The sequence below is a fragment of the Embiotoca jacksoni genome, unplaced genomic scaffold, assembly GCF_022577435.1.
Source record: "Embiotoca jacksoni isolate LCO1_2020_lvr unplaced genomic scaffold, fEmbJac1.0.p SCAF_14, whole genome shotgun sequence".
NCBI classification, from domain to species: domain Eukaryota; kingdom Metazoa; phylum Chordata; class Actinopteri; family Embiotocidae; genus Embiotoca; species Embiotoca jacksoni.
The window spans coordinates 14,662,066-14,681,500 of record NW_027185274.1 but is presented as its reverse complement, the minus strand read 5'-3'; the positions used below and the strand labels follow the sequence as shown (position 1 = coordinate 14,681,500).

The window sequence follows — 19,435 nt, the reverse complement described above, 5'->3', positions numbered from 1 at the left end:
ACACACACCAGTCACTGATTGCTTTTACTTAAAGTTGGCAATTGCGAAAATGTGTTAATGATACAATTAAATGAAATAATGAAATCATATGTACACACAAAATTACATCAAACACCATTACATCACCTACGATCTTTCAAATCATCTTTAGAGCAGCAATCTGATTCTACTGGACTGAAGTCGCATGAACCTTTATGAACCAAACCATGACCTGCTAGCTCATCCTGTTAGAATAAATAATGTCACCTCTAATCTTTAAAATACATTGAATCTCAATTCATCTGTAAGTATGTTCAAAGTTTTCAAAATAATAGAAAACAGTCCTTTCTCATTTACTGAGCACTAAAGCTGGAAGCAACATGAAGGAAGATTTGTTTAATTCCATTCAGTAAAGTGAAGGTTTTAGACACTAAAAGCAAAGTGGGGATGCTTTTAAAAAATAATGACAACAATAGTTTTATATTGATCAGTTGAGTATTTCATCAATTTGCCTTTAAAACAGCACCAGTTCTTCCAGGCACACAGTTTTTAAGGTGCTCGGCAGGTTGGTTGCTCAAACATCTCGGCGGACTTTGCTTCACAGTTTTCTTTTATTTCAGATGTGCTCCTCTCCTCATGTAATCTCAGACCGACTCAAACGGATCTGTTTGTCACTGCATAAATCAGGGGAATGAGGTGACACACAGAGACGACAGCAGTACCTCCACACGTCGCTGCTCTTGGAGAAGAGAGAGAGCTTGATGACCTCCGGGGCCATCCAGGCGTACGTCCCCGCTGCGCTCATCTTGGTGGTCTGGTGCCACTCGCGGGCCAGACCGAAGTCTGTGATCTTCAAGGTTTTTTCGTACAGGTCGTCCCGCTCCACCGGCTGCAGAATGAGGACTGAGGAAGAGGAGGAGGAGGAGCAAGCGGAGAAAAAAAAAAACAGTTTGAGTTAAAAGGCGACAGGCTTGTAGACACAACACAGAATCAGTATCAGACAGAAGCACGCAAATGCAAACACACTTAAAAATGGATTCTGTGACTTTCAAATATGTAAATTCTCTCTCATAGGACATCAAACTAAAAAGAAACAAATAGAAACAGAGAGCTCCAGAGTCATAGATAATTAAAATGTAAATCCTGTTAGATGACAGTAAAAGTGAATTCACCTCATACAAACTAGAGCTGAAGCAATTTGCATTCTTACTCTAAACTAACTCACCTTAGTACATCTCATAGATTCAATAGTTCTGAATACAAGTATCTACTATTCATTTTTGTTATGTATTTACAATATCTTTAGCATTTTTTTTCATCTGCATTTTTTTTTTGCTTTGTTGTCGTTTGCCTGTGTGGGCAGCTGCAAATGTATGGAGGAATATACGAACAGCAGATTTGATTGTACGACTTTGATGAAAATAAAGGCTTTCTGTTATATTCTGTTGAACAAAAAATACTGGTTTTATATTTTCTTAAACGTAAATATTTGCTGGTTTTCTTCTTCTTTTTAACTAAATATAATTTCTTTGGGTTTTGGACTGTTACTTGAACAAAAGGAGCCATTGGAGGACCTCAACTTGAACTTTAGGAAATTCTGGGGCACATTTTTCACGATTATGAGAAGAGCAGTTAATGTTGGTGTTGAATAATGGCCAGAAAAATGTTTGTAGACTATTGTGATATCACAGCAAAATTGACCTTTGACCTTTTGGATATTACATGTCATTCTCTTGTTTTATTGCACATTTGCATGAAATTTCATCATAATTGGCGTATGAGTGAATTAATGGACTATGAAAACAATTAATCAATATTATTTGAATTACTTATTATTAGCTATTGAATAATAATCAATTAATAATTATTTATTATAGATTAATAAGTAATTAATGGATAGGACAGTCGGGCTCCTCTTGTTAATTCTTCTCACAGACAAACATCAGATTTTAATTCCCCACTGAAAATCTATACAAACATGCTGTTTGTTAATGCAGTGGAACAGTTTCATGATTCATGGGTGATCGGGAAAGCACAACATAAAATCCAGTCTCACATTCAAGAACAAAATGTAAAGAGGTGAATAACAGAGCCATGTTTACATTACAGGTGTGGTCGAACCTGTGCGGCGTTCAGGTTTCTGCTGTACGACGTGACTATTATCTCGGTCCAGCAGTCTGCAGTGTGTGAGCATCATTCCTACACAGTGATGCTCATTTTAATGTACGCTGTCTCCTCGTTAACGTCAGACTTCCACCTCATCTGTCTCTCTTTGTCTCTGTCTCCTCCATGTACGACTTCCTCCTTCCTTTCCGTGAGAGGGCTGGCTATGGAAATATTTGGAGTGTACACAGTTCACTGGGAGCCAGGGGGTGGGAGGGGTTGCTCTCTCTCTCACTTATCTACTGGCGTATGCAAAGGGTGGCGAAACAAGGCTACACACACAACAGCGTCTTTGTTTACGCACACACACGTACTCCTGCACACACACACACACACACACACACACACACACACACACACACACACACACACACAGAAAAAAACCTTTTCACGTGATAAAGGTGTGCCTCTCTCTGTCCACCAGCTCGCTGGGAGTCCAGTTTCAGAGATAAAGAATTAATCTCAGTGGATACTTCCACAGTCAGGCGATGTCGACAGAAGAATCCAAATCCAACGCAGTGAAAACACTTCACTACGGAGGATTGTATTAGACTGGACATTGTAGTTTTCAGATGATGCCTGAATTGTGCTTTTGTAGCGTGTGTTTATGGTTGTGAGGAGGTCATGTGGCTGAAAGTTGTCTGACATCCAATCAGATCATTATTATTATTCATACACTTTATATTTACAATCTATAATTTTCTCTTCCTGAAGTTTCTTCTAATTTTTTCCCAGAGTTTGTCCTTTTACCCATCAAGGGTCTCAGAACAGAGGGTGTTGGATGCCGTACAGATTGTAAAGTACCCTCCAAGTGTCTGAACAGTGGATTGAAATGTCTCTATAATATATGGACAAAGAGAGACAGTGAGATAGACAGAGATCTGCGTGCAGACTTGTGAACTATTTTGGAAGCCACCAGATATAAATAAAACTGACTTGACTTTTACTTTTGCAATATTTTGAAAGCAGGACTTTAATTCATAATGGAGTATTTTTACATTGTGGTTTTGGTACTTTTAATTAAGTGAAAATTCAGATTAAAATCATCATGTTTTATCATCTTTAATCACATCTCAGAGACGTACACGTTAACCGAGAAAATACTCTGCAGATATGTTGTTAATGAAAATAATTAATGGAGCAACAGAAAATTAATCAGCAATAGTTTTGAACAGATATTGATTGTCTTTATTTCATCTTCTCACATGTGGATGTTTGCTAATTTTCTTTAGTTTTGTAGTAAAGTAGATTTAATATCAAACCACATGAATAATTTGACATATCAACTTTTTACTATTATTTGACAGGTTAGAGACCAAACAACTAATTCATTGCTAGAGAAAAATGCATATAGGTTTAGCTGATCACATGTAAATGTAGCAGAACAAAAGTATATTTTCCTTTAAAATGCACAGAGTGGGAATAGTGCAGTGAATGGGTGATTCAAAATGTTTACTTGAGGACAGCAGCTACTTGAGTCAAAATAACTTTCCACCACTATGTTTAGTAATGTGATCCTGTGTCTCGTCTCCAGACGAATCAGTGCAGGTTGCTGACAGTGATAATAAGTAGCCATCATCCTCTGGCCGTATTTTCTATTCTGATACCGTCGTCTCTGAGGGACAGCTGTCTCCTCGGGCTTCAGTGTTTCTCTCCGAGTCTCTGAGAAGTAAAAGATGGAGCCACACAGACTCGAAAAAGAACAGGAGATCAGGACGTGTTTGCATGCTCAGATGGGTGTGTCGCCCTCACAGTCCACCTTTCCTGGTTCGTTTCGTGTGTACAAATATGGAGCGCATCCACTCAGGGAGAGGACATCATGTTTGAGGTGGAAGGTTTCTCACGAAGAGACTGAATGGAAGCTTGTTCCCAGAAACTGAACGTGTGAAGCTGCACTTCCACCTGCTCTCCCTGTGGCTCTCTTCTTCATGTAATTATAGCATCATCAACTCACTTTCGCACCTCCGTCACAGCTGTTTCCTGCTGCCATCATTTCATCCATACGTCACACAGAGAGGTCAACATGTTTGTGTTCAGATGGCAGCGGCGAAACCTGAAGTGCAACGACACACAAATAACACCCACGAGGGCGTGGGAAGCATCGCAGCATATTTTATTACAGTGGAGGAAATAAAGTCCTCAAGGATAACGTGGCTTTTGCACAATGCAATGCCAGCGCTGTTGGAAATGTTATCTCAAAATAGACCAATGAGAGGAAAGGAAGGAGTACTGCTTACAAGCTCCTGAAGTCTTCTGAAGCAACGAGAATTATGGGAAATATCACATGCATGGATGAGTCACTGATTAATCTCACAGCTTCATTACAATAAACACCCAGTGAGACTTTACTACTACAGCACACTTTGAAGAGTTATGAGATAATGTTGCTTAAACGTTATTTTCTCTGCTCGATTTGTTTTTAAATTTAATTGCCTGTCAATCAAACTTTGTCTTATCGATGAACAAACCTGTGCTACGTCTGCGACCAAAGTCATGGAAAAATGACGCAACATTTTCACCTTTAGTCTGGACTAAAGTTCGAAGTTCTCCATCCAATAGTTGAGAGGAGTTTTCACTCCAAAGTGATGGTTCTCGACTGGTCGGTTGCGAACAGAAAGTGGGTCACAGGGCGATGTTGGGTGGATCAAGGATGTGTGCCTTTAAAAAGTCAAACTTGTGTTTTGAAGTCTACAAACTTCTCTAATTTGAAGGACATTCTCTCAGGACACGCAGCGGGTGCAGTAGCCATTTGCTGCCTTGTCATGAAAGTATTGACCAAAACTACCATTGTCACATCAGTAGTTAGCTCTCATTTGAGCATTTGTAAACAGGGTTAGGATTAGATAAAGTCTTTATTTCATTGGGTTTTTAGACCTGTTTGCACCTGTTAAACAGTGCAGGAAGGCAATTTTTATTACTGCACTATTTTTTTGTTAGATAAATTCAATGAGCTTGAAAATTTAAAAAAAAATGTAGGGTTGTGACTTAATGATTTCAGATAAATGTGGGTCCTGATGTCGGGCCAGTTGAGACCAGCACACATAATGTCCAGGGGACCATTAGCCGCCAATGTGGCTAAAAATGAAAACATTTATCAAAATAATATAATGTTTCTAAAGAAAAGGACCGTGAGGCCATGTGAACCCACTCGGTATACTGTCATATAACGGGTATGCACCAGTTTGCGATCTTTGGAAGAGGACCGCAGGGTTCAGGATGCCATTCGGGCCGGGCACACAGTGTGAAATTTATCACGGCTCAGGCAACAATCCAAAAGCTTCTATCACAGCCAAGTATTGATCAGTTGTCAAAGACACCTGCTGGTTGGGGCGTGGCCAGAGAGTCGAGGTTTCAGCGCACAGAGAGCAATGAAGCAGCATCTATCTGCCCCGTTAGTGTTTATTTAGCCTTTAAACTGCAGACATTCATCCTTCCATCCTTGGACCCTGACCCCAGCCGAGTGTTGAGAAACACCAGCGAGTCGCTGTTTAAACACTGATAGAGAAGTAACCACTGAGGCTTTAATCTTACTTATGATCCCTCCGCCTGGTCTGTTAAGAGCAGGTGACACATTAGCCCACAGAGGAATGCAACCAAAGGTCCTCTGAGTGACGGCATTTCATTTCACCTCTGTTCCATTCTGGAAAAAAAACTTCACATAAAATAGTTTGAAAAATAAAAATAAATTGTCTAGATTTATTATATTAGAGGTTTTCTTATAAATAAACTCACCCAGAATTTTATTAGGAAGACCTGTACAATATCCGGTCCACCGCATTAACAGATGCGAAAAGGGCAAAATATTAGGAACATTTTTCAATATAATGAGATCCACCTCCCACTATGACCTATATAATAGATAGAAATGATCAACTTTTTGACAATATCAACAAAAACTAAGTGTAAAAGTAGAATTTTTCCAGAGCTGTTGTGTTGGATTGCACAACAGGTGTTTCTAAGAAAGAGCTCAATGAGTATATTCATGTTTAAACGGTCATGTTTCAGTCATATTCAAAAATGTTAGTCTTTACCTCTTTTTCCAGCAGAATCTTAACAAAAATAATGATAAAAGTTATTTTAAAACACTGTAAATTACCACCAGTATAGTGTTTTCATAAAATGGCTTTGAACATGCCAAAGTGTTGAAAAATACAATTTATAACTGCCTTGGATTATTCCTACAAATAAAACCTTTCAGAACTAACCAGTCTCAGTAAAGTGCCATTGTCTCTGTGCTGCCCCGCCTTATAAACTGTGTGATGGGAGAGCGAGCGATCAGCTGGAGTAGAGTTTTGGGCGTGGTCATCGGAGCAGTCAGCTGAGAGGTTTTGTCTCTGTGATCAGCTGATCAAGGATGTCAGAGCTCTGTGTAACTTTAATTTCTCTTCCTGTGTTCTTCAGCGTGCTGCTTTAGTGACGTTACTGAGGCGAGAAGATGGAAGCTTCAAGTAAAATCTTTATTTACATTTTTACACCATTGTGCACAAATGCACTCCACAGGTGTGTGTTGAGGGTTATTTCTGTTCTCATTTGACATCTGCATTTTAACTGGTGAACCTTTAAGTGGCTGCTTGCTTTTGGGTACTTGGTCCTTTCCTTGTCTAAATCTACATCTTTTTCAGCTCACAGTGACCTCTAAAAATAAAGTGAAAAAGAATCCTAGTCTAAGTCAGGTACCTTGATCTTGTCGTTTTTTTTTTTTTATAGTTTTGCAAAATTGTCGTCTGGGTGTAAAAAAAACATTTCACACACATTTCACCAAAATAAAAAATTTAAATGTAGTAAACATGAGAAAACGTTCGCAGTGTGGCCAAATCCAAATCAGGGGAAGTTTACTGCTTTGTGCACTTGATCTGTATCTCTTATCTGGTGCAAACCTCCAGGAGAGCAGGCCGGACAGAAACGGCTGATGATGCAGACTCTGGCTGCTGCTTCGGTCAGACAGACGAGGAACTTCACAAATGCAAATCTTCTGTGAATGAGCAAATGTCACTGAACTGTTCAGTCTGAAAATGAACAGTGAGTGACACACAAAGCTCGACCAGTTAACTCACAAACTCGTTTTGACCAAGACTCTGCTGTGTCATTAACTTGTTGTTATGGTAACAAGGGCAAAGGGTCAAAAACCCAGATTATGATGCTGGGGAAGAGGAGGCGACTGAGAAACGAGCACCCGCGTGCCCCTATGAGGATCTGTTTTTGTGCTTTTCTCAGGAGGCTATTGACCGATTTCCACCATTGTTTTTAAATCGGCCTCTGAAGTATGCTAACTTACTGGAAGTCCAATACTGATCGGCTGGTGTGCCTCTTTAAATTCAGCAGTTGGGGCGTCCACTGGTTCATTCACAGCCACATCCAATCCTATTCATCCAAGTGTTCACCACGACCATTACAACCTGACATTCCTCACGCTTACTCTGTTGATGCTGATGGTGCTGGATGCTGCAGCTCCATCTACACCTCTACACCTCCACCTGATTTGACCGGTCTTATTATCAGCTTCTGTAACGCACTCTGAACGGCACCAAACTGGTGCTACACAAAGTTTGTTTTGGTCGATTGCGTTCGTTTTTGGAAATGCTTTCTGTTTTTAAGGTTGTGTTAAAATTTTTAGACATGATGCCCAAAGTGCAGTGCCTACTGACTTTGGAGATTTTGGGACTTTTCCTCGAACACTATAATTTTTTTTCAGTAGTTTAATTTACGACCAAACAGTAAGTGCAATACTAACAAAAAAATTGGAAAGGAAGTGTTACCAAACAATAGTATTCTAACACGTTAAATCAAAATGGTTGAGATGGTAATCACTATACCTGCATGCCAGTCTCACAAAGCTGCCAACAGGGCTGTTGACTCTGAGCCTTGTTTTAATCTAAGAAAATATTTGTGAATGTTGTGAATTTATGTGTTTTCTGTGGGTCTTTTTCAAGAAGGAACCTCTGGGGGTTAAATATTTCATAAGACTGAAAGGCATGTTACAGCTGTGCCAGCTGGTGAGACAAATCTTGAAGATCCTCATGAAGATGTAGAGATTTGTCTTTTTCTTTCTCTAGCTTGTTCTTCTTCCCTTTCCCCTCACCAGTCTCTCATTCGACCCTCTTCCACTTCTTCTCCTCCTCCTCGTCCTCCTCCTCCTCCCCTCTCATACAGAAACAGGTGTAGCCTGCAGGGTGGAACAGCTGTTTCTTTGGGGCCAAGTCAGCGAATCAGGTCCGACAAAACCCCCAACAAACTCCCCTGATACCTCCTTCCAACTCTGCACAGCTCCCCAACACCTTCTTCCACCTCCTCATCCTCCTGCATGTCGAGAGCCGCTCGCTGTTTATGTACAACACCCGAGCGCTGGTCCCAGACGTTTGTCTCGGTACACCGGTGTGACAAATACTGGAAGCTGACTGACATGGCAGCAGGTCGATGTGCATCAACACAGATGAGATACAGCCCCCTGGGACGCTGATCAGCCAGCCCCCCGCCCTGCAGGCCCCGCCATCTCTGTTTCTTTGGCAAAGATCAAAACCTCGGCAACAAAAAAAAGCAACCACCCCCTCCATCATAGCTCCATATGACTGTCTCTTCATCTTCGCATTCCCTCTTTTCCCCATCATCCCCTCCCTCCGCTGGTGCCCACTGCCTGACTGTCTGCTGTTGCAGCTGTCGCCAGCCTGGCTACGATCACAACACACCAGGGACGAGGAAGGGAAGAAGAGACAGAGGCAAAAGCACGAGGGTAGAGGGGGTCAAAAAAACACAGAGTAACTGAGAGGTAGATTGTGTGTATGTAATGTGGGAGGTGGAGGGTGTGTGTGTGTGGGGGGGGTAAGAAGATGAGGAAGCAAAGAGGGTGGCGGTTTAAGATGAGGAATGGGGGATGGGAGACTGAAGATGAGAGGGAAAAAAAATGCGAGAGAGGGACAAAAATGACAAGAGGGAAGAGAAATGAGGGCAAAGGAGGAAAATGAAATATTGGGAAGAAGCAGCGAAAACTGATGCGAGCAGTTCAGGAGGGTAAGAAGAGGCAAGAAACAGAAAGCCAGATGGAGGGGAAAAAAGGCCCAAGCGCCACGAGTAAAGAGGGAAATATTAAGTGGATGAAAAGATGCGGGCTACGAGAGGTAAAGAGAGATGACTGGAGGGAGAGCTTTTGTCATTTCCCTGGCAGCACATGCCAGATGTCTTTGTAGCCCAATAGGTCGCTCCCTTTTTCTTTGGCTTTCTCACATCTCTCGCCTCTCAAAAGATTTTGAGAAAAAGGAAAACATCTTTCCAAACAGACAGAAAAAATAGAACGTGGAGAACACTAATACAGCAGATTTGGATCCTAAAAACCTCCTCCTCATCATCATCAAAACCTGTCAGTTTAGCAAACTGACATTTGAAAAATACAGCACTGCGATGATTGCATCATTACATTTCATTTAGCTGACGCTGATCACCGAGACACTGCAGACGGGACTTTTCCCTGCTCCTTCTGCAGCACTGAGAGAATATCTCTGTCCATAAACCACTTTTAGTTTAGACTAAAAACTGATGCGTGGCACAGCGAGACGTTCCATCTAATCACTGAGTCCGTTCCTCACTGCTTTGATACGGAGGTTGTAGTGAGTATGCTCCCATGTCATCGATACTACAGCTTGGCTCCACTTGTACCACCACAGGCCATCGGGGGCTCTAATCCTGAGCCATGCAGTGGCACAGTTTCACCCTGCAGCCATTCACTTTGTCTCCACACAAACGCAGCTGCCAGATTCGTGTGACCAGTCAGCCTCTCTCTCAGAAGAGATGGAGGTATTGAATGAGGCGGCTTTCTTGTGCGTGGAGTGTGTGCCTGTGTGTGTGCCTGTGTGTGTGTGTGTGTGTGTGTGTGTGTGTGTGTGGTAGGAAAACGGGAGTACTTACATTGTGGGAAATCACTAAGAGGTTTGAGCTTTTTTCACTCGTGATCTGTTACAACTTTTATGGCCGCCCTTTAGTCTAACAAATTGCAAACAGCACCAACCAACAAAATTTTGTTAAAATACTTATCGAAAACGAATCTATTCTTCCATTTTGAACCTTAATTCATGCTTTGATCCATTTGGTGAATTTTATATCCAAATAATAGACAGAAAACTGCACAAGGTTCAAGGTCCAAACCAGGTGGCAATCCACTGTGATGTCACCCACTGGTTGGTAAACTGCTGTTTTGAAGCCAGCATCTTGGTTTTTTTTTTTAATTATTTTCCAGTTATTTTTCTTCTTCTACTGTTGAATGAGTGAAGATAGCCTGCCACAACTTTTCCATAGTTGTTCCGAAAGTCCAAACTATCAAAAAAGCAGTTTTCACACTGCAAACAAACCAAACCATGGTTTAGTTTGATCCGGACCGAGACCAACTCCTTTGGTCAGACCCAATTTTTGTCACTTAAAGGCAGCTTTGACACATATTTGTCCAAAGGTCCAGACAAACAAGGTGGGTGTGAAAGTGCCCTTAAACGTCAATACAAATGACCACATTGATGAAGACATAGCATCATATATTTTTGTTCAAGTGTGTCCTTGTTCTTTCGAATCATGATGAAAAACATCCACCCATCATTTTCCAGTGCAAGTCCAGTCGTAGCAACAACAAATTTAACAGCTACAGTCGTTTTGTGTGCGAACAGATGACAGTAGAAATGTTCTCTCTCCCCTGATTCATGTTTTTCATTAACTTTCAGATGATTAAGGCTGTAGATTCTCTGAACCAGTGAAAAACTGAGAAGACAAGACCTGAGCGGTCTAATGTAATCTTAAGTCATTTAACATCCCTGAGTTACAGATGGACCTGAGCTCTTAGTCGTTGTCAAGGAATCAACTCAAGTCTGTAATTTCACAACATGTTCGCATGTCAAGTCTCTCCAGCAGTGAATGTAAACGCTGAATAAAACATCACATGCTAGTACTGGCTCTCGGGCCTATACAGTCTAAACCCGTTGTCTGTCATCTCACTGAAGTGTCCTTCACATGACTCCACTATGAAAGTGGGTGAAGGACCTTCGGCTCGGGGGACACCCAGCGCCCTCTCCGCTTGGCCTGACTCTGCACTCTCCGTGCCAGGCTGCTGGCAAACAACAATGACCCTCTGACAGCGGAGTCAACAGCCACCAAACATACAACAGCCCAGGAGTTGCCACTGTAAGTGTGAGTGTGTGTTTTACTGTTTATCACTTTGTCCACAGAAATGTTCAGCTTTGCTTGCGTGTGCTTTTCTGACTGTGGTGCTAAGAAACACTAAGTTACATTGTGTTTCCAATTCGCAGCATTTTCTACAGCATTTTTTTTTTTTTGTCTTTAAGCTCTTTATGTGCTGTTTCTGTTGATCTCTTCTCATTTCATCCCTCTTTTTACATTTCTCTGTCAGTTTGACTTTAAGTTCAGACCTCTTGTGCCATTGCTTCTCAGATGCTCTTTGAAAAGAGCTGAGGTGAGTTTGAGGCGATGATTAGGAACGCACAGCTTGTAGCATTTAACAGTGGCGTTTGCAGCACTACTGTTTACCTGTCTCCTGACTCCCAGCAAACTAAAACACTCCTCACACCTGTTTTGCAGACAGGGATTAAGAAACACTAGAAGCCGTAAAGTGTTCCAGCTGTGTTTATGTAAATTCACTGCAATTATATAATCTACTAGTCAGTATGGGTTTACATGTAAACATGTAAGTGTGACTGCGTATAGGTGCAGTTCTATGACCAAAATGTGACAAAATCTTAATGAACATTAATGATCACAGTACATACAAGGTCTCATCAAAAAGATCACAGATTGCTCCTGTTGCACACAAACGGAGTGCAGGACCGTGACCGGGGGGGGGAAGCAATAAGTATTCCAAGTTACATCCCTTTATCAACATCAGCACCGGAGTAACAAGCATTTTTGTGACTACTGGTATGTGCGCCTTTGCAATTTCATAATGGACCTGAAACTTGAGCAGAGAGCGAACACCAAATTTTGTGTCAAACTCAAGAAATCGCCACCAGAGACCCTTGAAATACATCAGGAAGCCGACAGCAACGAAGCAATGAGCTGGGCGAGGTGTTTCTGAGTGACATTCATGTTTGAAGAGTCACTGTCCAAGACTGAAGAAGGTGCATCAAGTCAGGAGTGAACCAGGAGCATGCTGGCGGTTTTCCTTGACATTGGTGGGGTTGTGCACCATGAATTTGTCTCCCAGGGTCAGACTGCCAACACCAAGTTCTACTGCGTCATTATGAGGCGTCTGACGGGAAATATTTGGTGCAAGCAACATGAACGATGGTGCGATGGCATTTTGGTTCTTCCACGTGACTGCGCGCCCACTCAGCTCTCCGAGTGTCTCACCTGCAACAACACAATCTTTGCTCCCCACCATCCCTACTTGCCAGATTTAGCTTGCTGCGACTTCTTTCTGTGACCCAAAACAAGGTTGAAACTGAAGGGTTTCTGTTTTGACACTATAGAGAAGATCTAGTGCAAATAGCAAATGGTGCTTGACAGTTGACACGCTTATAGAACGGGACTTCCAGGGAGCGCGCCGAGCGTGGCAGGAAGGAGCAAAGTATCGCTGCACAAGGGGAGTCATTTGAAGGGGATGATGGGCAGACTTAAGTCTCTTAACTTTATGATCACACCTCATACCCTGGACATTCACAATAATGCAGTGTTCATGAGCAAGAGGCTGTGTAAATGTGTGTCAGTATGCTTGGAAGGTCCTCAGAGAGCCGAAGCTGCAATGCACTAAAGAGAGCGGGGAGTGATCACTGTTAACTGGCTTCAGATCAGCTTTTTATTGACCAGTGGAGGAAAATAATCGTGATGCGTGTTTAAGAGTGGGGGTGCGTGCTTGTGTATTGATCTGTAATCGGGCAGCCATTGACTGGTGTCACTGTTCGGTTTAGTTGTTTCACTCTTCGCTCTGCCTGAAAGTCAGCACTGTTTACTTCTGACTGCGAAGTGACACAAACATCTGTTAGCAGCGAGGCTGAGTTCACACAGTTCAAAGTCCTTCCAATAATCCACGTTTTATCACCAGTCTGTGATGAGCAGCTTTATGGAGCCTCCACACACCTCAACTAGTACTTCAATTACTAATTTACCCAAATTCCTTTTGATAGTCTACTGTAGTGCTAATAAGAGATAATAGCAGAAATGCATGACTTCATTCGTGCTTAATAAATCTAAATGCTTTGTAAATTATAAGCTTTTAATCAGAACAACTTAAATGCTCCTTCATCATATCCTCAGGAACAAATCATTTAATAAACTACTTATTAACATTTACAACGGCAGAGCTGTGACGGTATCTCCATTTATTAACTTCCAGATAAAGTTTGACTTGCTGGTGATATGTGTGCAAAGCCTAAAATAGTACAATTGTAGATAGGAAATTAAGTTCTGTTTGAATAAAGACTCTGGTCATCTGCGATGTTTATATACAAACAATTGGTAATAATGTGGCTTTATGTCTCTATTCAGTAGTGATGCAGATATAAATGTCTGCAAATCATTTATAAATACTTTGGGTTTTACACTCCCACGCAGGTTTGCAGTTAGTTTGTGTTAGTATGACATCACTAAAGAGTCTCGATTTCTAATCGGCCATCAGCAAAAGTTACTCAAAAATTAATAAGTTAATAAATCACAGATTATACAGTCAATCAAGGCTGCAGATGTAAATATTAACAAGCCGTTTGTAAATGGATTGTAAGCCAGATATCCAACAAGTGGTCAAACAGTCTGATGAGGAGATGTCCTTCATCTATTGAACAGCTTGCTCAGGAGACAGCGTCATGCTGGGAGAGCTGTTTTCACAAGCTGGCAACCGAACAGTTGTTCTTATTAATGGCTTGTAACAGATCTGTAAAGCAGCTGACAGACCTTTGATATAACAGCAGTGGTAATCAGAAAGGAGAAACACTCACATCAACCCTCACACAATGTCTGGAGCGTCCACGGAGGCTTCTGTCAGTGGACAACTGAGGTCCATGATCACGAGACAGAACGGACACAAAAACCAGGTTTTTACCCAACAGTTGATGCTCCACTACAGCCACGCTAGCAATACTTTGAGTCTGTCTTAATGCTAACGTAATGCAACACTGACCATGCTACCATGCTAAGTTTTATCACGTAAGAGTGTTACCATATTTACTATCTTTGTTCATCCTGCGGGGGGCCTAGAGGGGAAGTCAGATAATCAACAAACACCATCTGAGGACCAGAGCTATCTGTACCACATATCATAACCACCAATGAAGCTGTTGTTGACATATTTCAGTCTGGACCAGTGAAGCTGGATCAACCATTATTAGCTGCGAGAGTGGCTAAAAGAAAGACAAAGAGGAGTATTATAGGAACTCAATTAAATTTAGATTATTACAAACAGTAATGCCGATAGATTTACTTGATGTACTGTAAGAAAAAAGTGTCCACGACATCCGTAAATCGGGCTTTTAGAGTGGTCGGATCGTTACCTATTACCAAACCTGCACATACTTCATATGGCTACAAATTTGTGCATTTGACTTGAACTTGCAGTGCATCGTATAATGAGGCCGACAGTACTGAGGCACGGGCACTGCAGACAACAGTGCACCGACGATGTTCGCCTTAATCTGTAGCTGTCTCAGTCAGAGAAAGAAGAATGGTTTGACCTCCTCTCCAACTGGCCTTATACTTCTCTCTATTCCAGCGTTCATCCCTCCCTCCCCCATCCATCTCGCCATTCCCTTTCCCAGCAGCTGAGCCTCCAGGGGTTTCTCTACCCATCCTGCCTTGCTTCCATCCATCTCTCCACTCTGTCATTCCACGGCCTACAGTCGCCCCTCGCTGCCTCCATCTCCCATCCGTCGCCCCTCGCTGCCTCCGTCTCCCATCCTTCGCCCCCTATTCCCCTGCAGTGACTCCTGCCATTGTGAGCCCTGCTCTCGCTCTGTCTTAGGCTGCTGTGTGAGAATGGGGTCATTGTTGCTGCCTGTACATGAGTGTGTGTGTGATAGTAGGAGTGCGAGTTCTCTGCCCTAGCGCCAGCATGTCCTGCAGCCTGACCTCCATACGCACAGAGAGCTACATACTCTCTGCACATGCACCAGGCTTGCAAACATAGAAATCAAAACACAACCTAATCCATAATTCACTTCTACAGCGTCACGTTGATTTGCTATAAAAAAAAAAAAAAAATCTTCTCAAACTGTCTCTGTCAATAATCTCTACATAGTTGAATGTTATTTGGTCTAAAGCTTTGATGTTTTGTATATGGAGGCATGTTCAGTTATTTTTAAAAAGAAAAAACAATATTAGCTTGGGAGGTTGGTTCAGTTATAGCAACGTGATGCCTAAACCTCCAATTAGTAAAAAGAGTTATGTTTTGATTTTGACCTCACAGCAAACTAGTGTAACCAGCTCCAGGTGAAACTATTGTAGATGTGATATTAAGTACAGTTTGCACAATAATAGTATATTGCACAGCTTTTTTTGTTAGATTACTATTATTGCCATTTTAAAACAATGTGCAAAACCCAGTTTCAGGATTTCTTATGTCCGGGCTGTAATCAATATTAAATTAACACCTGAAAATGATATATCTGTACATATTCATGCATATCGTCTGTCAACCTCATACCGATGATACACTTCCAGACTCTGGTTTGAAAATGGTTTTGTGGCCCGTTCCTGATATCGCTAGCTCGCACTAGTCCAGTTAGTCACAGTCTCGGCCTCGGCTCTGTCTCTCTGAGGGATTAGCAGCCGGCACTGGCCACCACTCTAATCCTTTCCTCAACAGACTCACTCTTACGTTCTCTCACACACACACACACACAGCCAGACACGGCTTTTCAATGTCTATATGTCACATCTCAGCTTGCCAATCTGTTAAGTAGCAATTACAGCACTTGTGTGCAATGCTGTTGTTGATGACATGGTTGCCATAGTTTAACGTGTCAACCAAAACAAAAGAAGCCAAAGGATATAGTACTTCAATTAAATGAATTCGTCTCATCTTCTTTTCTTTTATTCTAAATTAAATGCTTTATGAGCACACAGCATACTTGACAGGCCGGCTTTGAGACACCGCGCTCCCCCTATTCAGATGATTGTTGTCTGTGTAAACATGGCGTCCATTTGAAGCTACAGCAGTCAAAACAGCAGGTAATGTCAACCTACCTCTGTCTTTATTGTGTGTGTCTACAGTATTATCCTCTGCATTCATAGTTAAACATCACAGAGGCTTCATCGACGACCATAAAACTACTGTTTATGTTCACATTCATTTGTTGCAGCTTTTTAACAAGTGCTATAATGAGGTGGAGACATGTTGTCTAACAGGAGTTCAAAGAAAAAGAAAAATATTGGATATACTCTGTGTTTATGTTAACGATGTAACTTTTACTGTATGTTAAAGCAGGTAGAGGTACACATGGGACATGGCCCAGCCTGTGTCTGGCTGCTGTTAGCGACAGGTGATCAGCTCACCTGTATTGTCTTACCTGCAGCTGACTCACTGCTTCTACAGAGCTCCGTATCAAGTGTCAGCGGCTCTCAGGGATGTACATGTAACGTTAAGAGGAACCGTGACTCAGGCTCCTGTCTCAGCAGTGGTAGTGAAACAGGAAGTTCAAAATTTATAGATTGAGCAGTTTCACTCACTTAATTTTCTGGAGCTTTTGACCAAAACACACAGTCCTCATAAACACACTGAGGCTGCTCATGAAAGTGAAGATGTTCAAAATGATTCCGAGCATCTTTTGGACTTCTTATTCCAGATGATTTAAAAGGAAATAGACCTAAATGAGATGGTTGAAACTTCAAAATTGGATGGTCAAAATTGTTTTGAGACCTGCTGATTTCAACAAATGTTATGTTAAATTTTTGTTGTTTACTTTCACCTAAACGAAAGTTGTAAGTTTAAATGTAAATCCCAATCCACACTTGTTCAGAGGCAACGGATTCATGAATTACCAGTTTCAGGGGCATTCTGGTGGTCCAGGGGTTTAGGTGATGTTGCAACAGGTGCAGCAACCTATAACACCATGTAAATCAATTACTTCATCACCTCCTCCCTAAATTCTGTAAATACAATTAAGATCAGTGATATTTTTATTATCTCCCATGATTTTTTTTTTTATGATTAATTGAAGCGAAATCAGATGCCCAACCAAGAAGTTTCCTCCTGCTACAGCAGTTCTCTCACTCAGTAAAGACATGAAATGTCCAAACAAGAAAGCAGTTACAAAGCTTTATAACTCAAGGACACATATTTCAGATTGGCAAATAAAGATAAATAAATAAATGCTTGGTTTTCAGCAAAAATGTGAATTCTTACTGGTTGTCTTAGTTTTCTGTGACAGTAATCTGAATATATTTGGGTACTGTATCGTTGGTCGGACAAAAAAAGGATCATTATAAAAATGTATCATGAAAATAGTCATTAGTGGCAGCCCTTGTTTTATACACCAATTGTCATTATACTTCATTATATTCCATCTTTCATGTCTGTATTCAATCGACAGTTCAGATGGGATTCCGAATTTTGCTTTAGTTGAGCCAAGTGAGGAGGACTGGTGCCCTATGCTTCGAGAAACTGGAGGCAATCCAGGATCAGAGTGACAGGTAAGGCATGACCATAGGGGGCAATGACCTGCCAACCCACAAATATGCTGTGACATCACTCTAAGGAGGTCATGGTAATCAGATTATCCCCGTTACACAGACTGACTCACTCAGTCACTCGCCACTGTGGGTGTGACCGACAGCAACACTCAGCAGGTTAAACACAGAATCGCACATGCTCGCGGTACACACCTCAAAAACTTCAACTGAGGTGGGATAAATTTAGAGGAAAGCATGTGAGTGAGGCAAAAATAAAACTCCTGTGATGTAAAACACACAAAGACACACCGACTCGATCAGAAGCGTCCCGTTTTTCCTTGATGGCTTTGTCTTTGGGAGAGTGAATATTGTTTACCGAGTGCAGCAGCTTGGCTGATGGGAGACAGAGCAGAGGCTCGGGGGCCTGAGCTGCTCTGTAACCGCAGCGATGCCAAGTGGTCGGCGGTTTGAAGAGGACACCTGAGACCAGCGCACCTGGACAATGAGCCGAGGTGTAACCCTAAACTGAGATGAACCACTGTTTATCCCCCACGCTCTCCTTCTCTTGTTCTTTCCCATCAGTCTACTCTCTCGTTTCATAGAGCTCCACTCTCTCTGGTCCCCAAGCTTATTTTCTCTCCACAACCTGATCTATTCCAGCCTGTTATTCTCCCAATCTTTTGATTCACCAACTCTCTCCTCTGTCTCACTTTCTTCCCATGCTTTCCCCTTCTGGGCATCGGCAGGCTAATGCAAACATCCCTCAGTGTGGGTGTGAGTCATATAATAACATACTTAACGATAAGCACCCCGCATTTTTCAGCAGTATTCATCATTCAGGTGGAAAAGAGGGTCCGAGCCCTCCATGAGATATTCCTGCATTTCTTCAGTTGCTATTTTCACACACACAATACCCTAAATTAGGGGACTGACATTTTGCTAAGCAGCTGACAGCGGCTAGCAGCTGTATGACTCAGTGACAGAGAAGCAGTGCCCATGTCACCGTGGGTAGGCAGTGTTATGGTGTTGTTGCCAAGGCTCTGCTGTCCAATACGCATCTGATCCCACATCGTTACGGTCGGTGCCGCAGAGAGAGGCGGGAGAGGAACGAGATGGGAGCTGGTATACATTTGAAACACGATAGAAAAGTAAGAGAGTTATGAGGACCAAGTGAGGGATTGAAGATTAAAAGACACGTTGGCAGATCAGCAGAGAGTGTGTTGAAACTACACTTACTGTTGATGCTTTAGTCAGCATCCTGCACACTCCACCCATATTTGTACACTCCCTCACCCATCACTCATGTGACTTGTTCTAAACACACACACACCGCCTGAACTGCACATATTTACAATCGCACTTAGATGCAGGCTGTGTATTATTTCTTTGATGCACTGACAACTGCAACTGCGTCTTTAAACAGCAAGTAGCACAAAGGACCAAAAATAGCACAGTGAGTTGCAGAGCAGAACTGCTCTCCTTGAGGAGGGGAGGAAGGAGGAGGAAGAGCAGGAGGAGGTGCAGAGAGAGCTGACAGGGAAAAGATGGAGAGAGAGAGACCAGTTCTCCAGGACTTAGCCCTCCCTGCTGTGTTCAATTTAAGTTTCTCCTCCAGTGTCAACGCTTCCAAAACCTCGGTGACAACACCAGAAAAATTACATTTCTGGAAAACGATTTGGAGAGAATGTCATTACGTTTATATCTGTCCGCT

At 42.1% G+C, this 19,435-nt stretch overlaps 1 protein-coding gene across 1 annotated transcript in view; it reads right to left on the bottom strand.

The window, feature by feature from the left end:
- Window positions 1-19,435, bottom strand: part of map3k10 (mitogen-activated protein kinase kinase kinase 10) — a 35,207-nt gene that overhangs the window by 12,938 nt on the left and 2,834 nt on the right. The window contains exon 2 of the mRNA XM_069148159.1: window positions 702-882. Coding sequence (XP_069004260.1) covers window positions 702-882 — 181 coding nt within the window. The remainder of the gene's footprint in view (window positions 1-701; window positions 883-19,435) is intronic.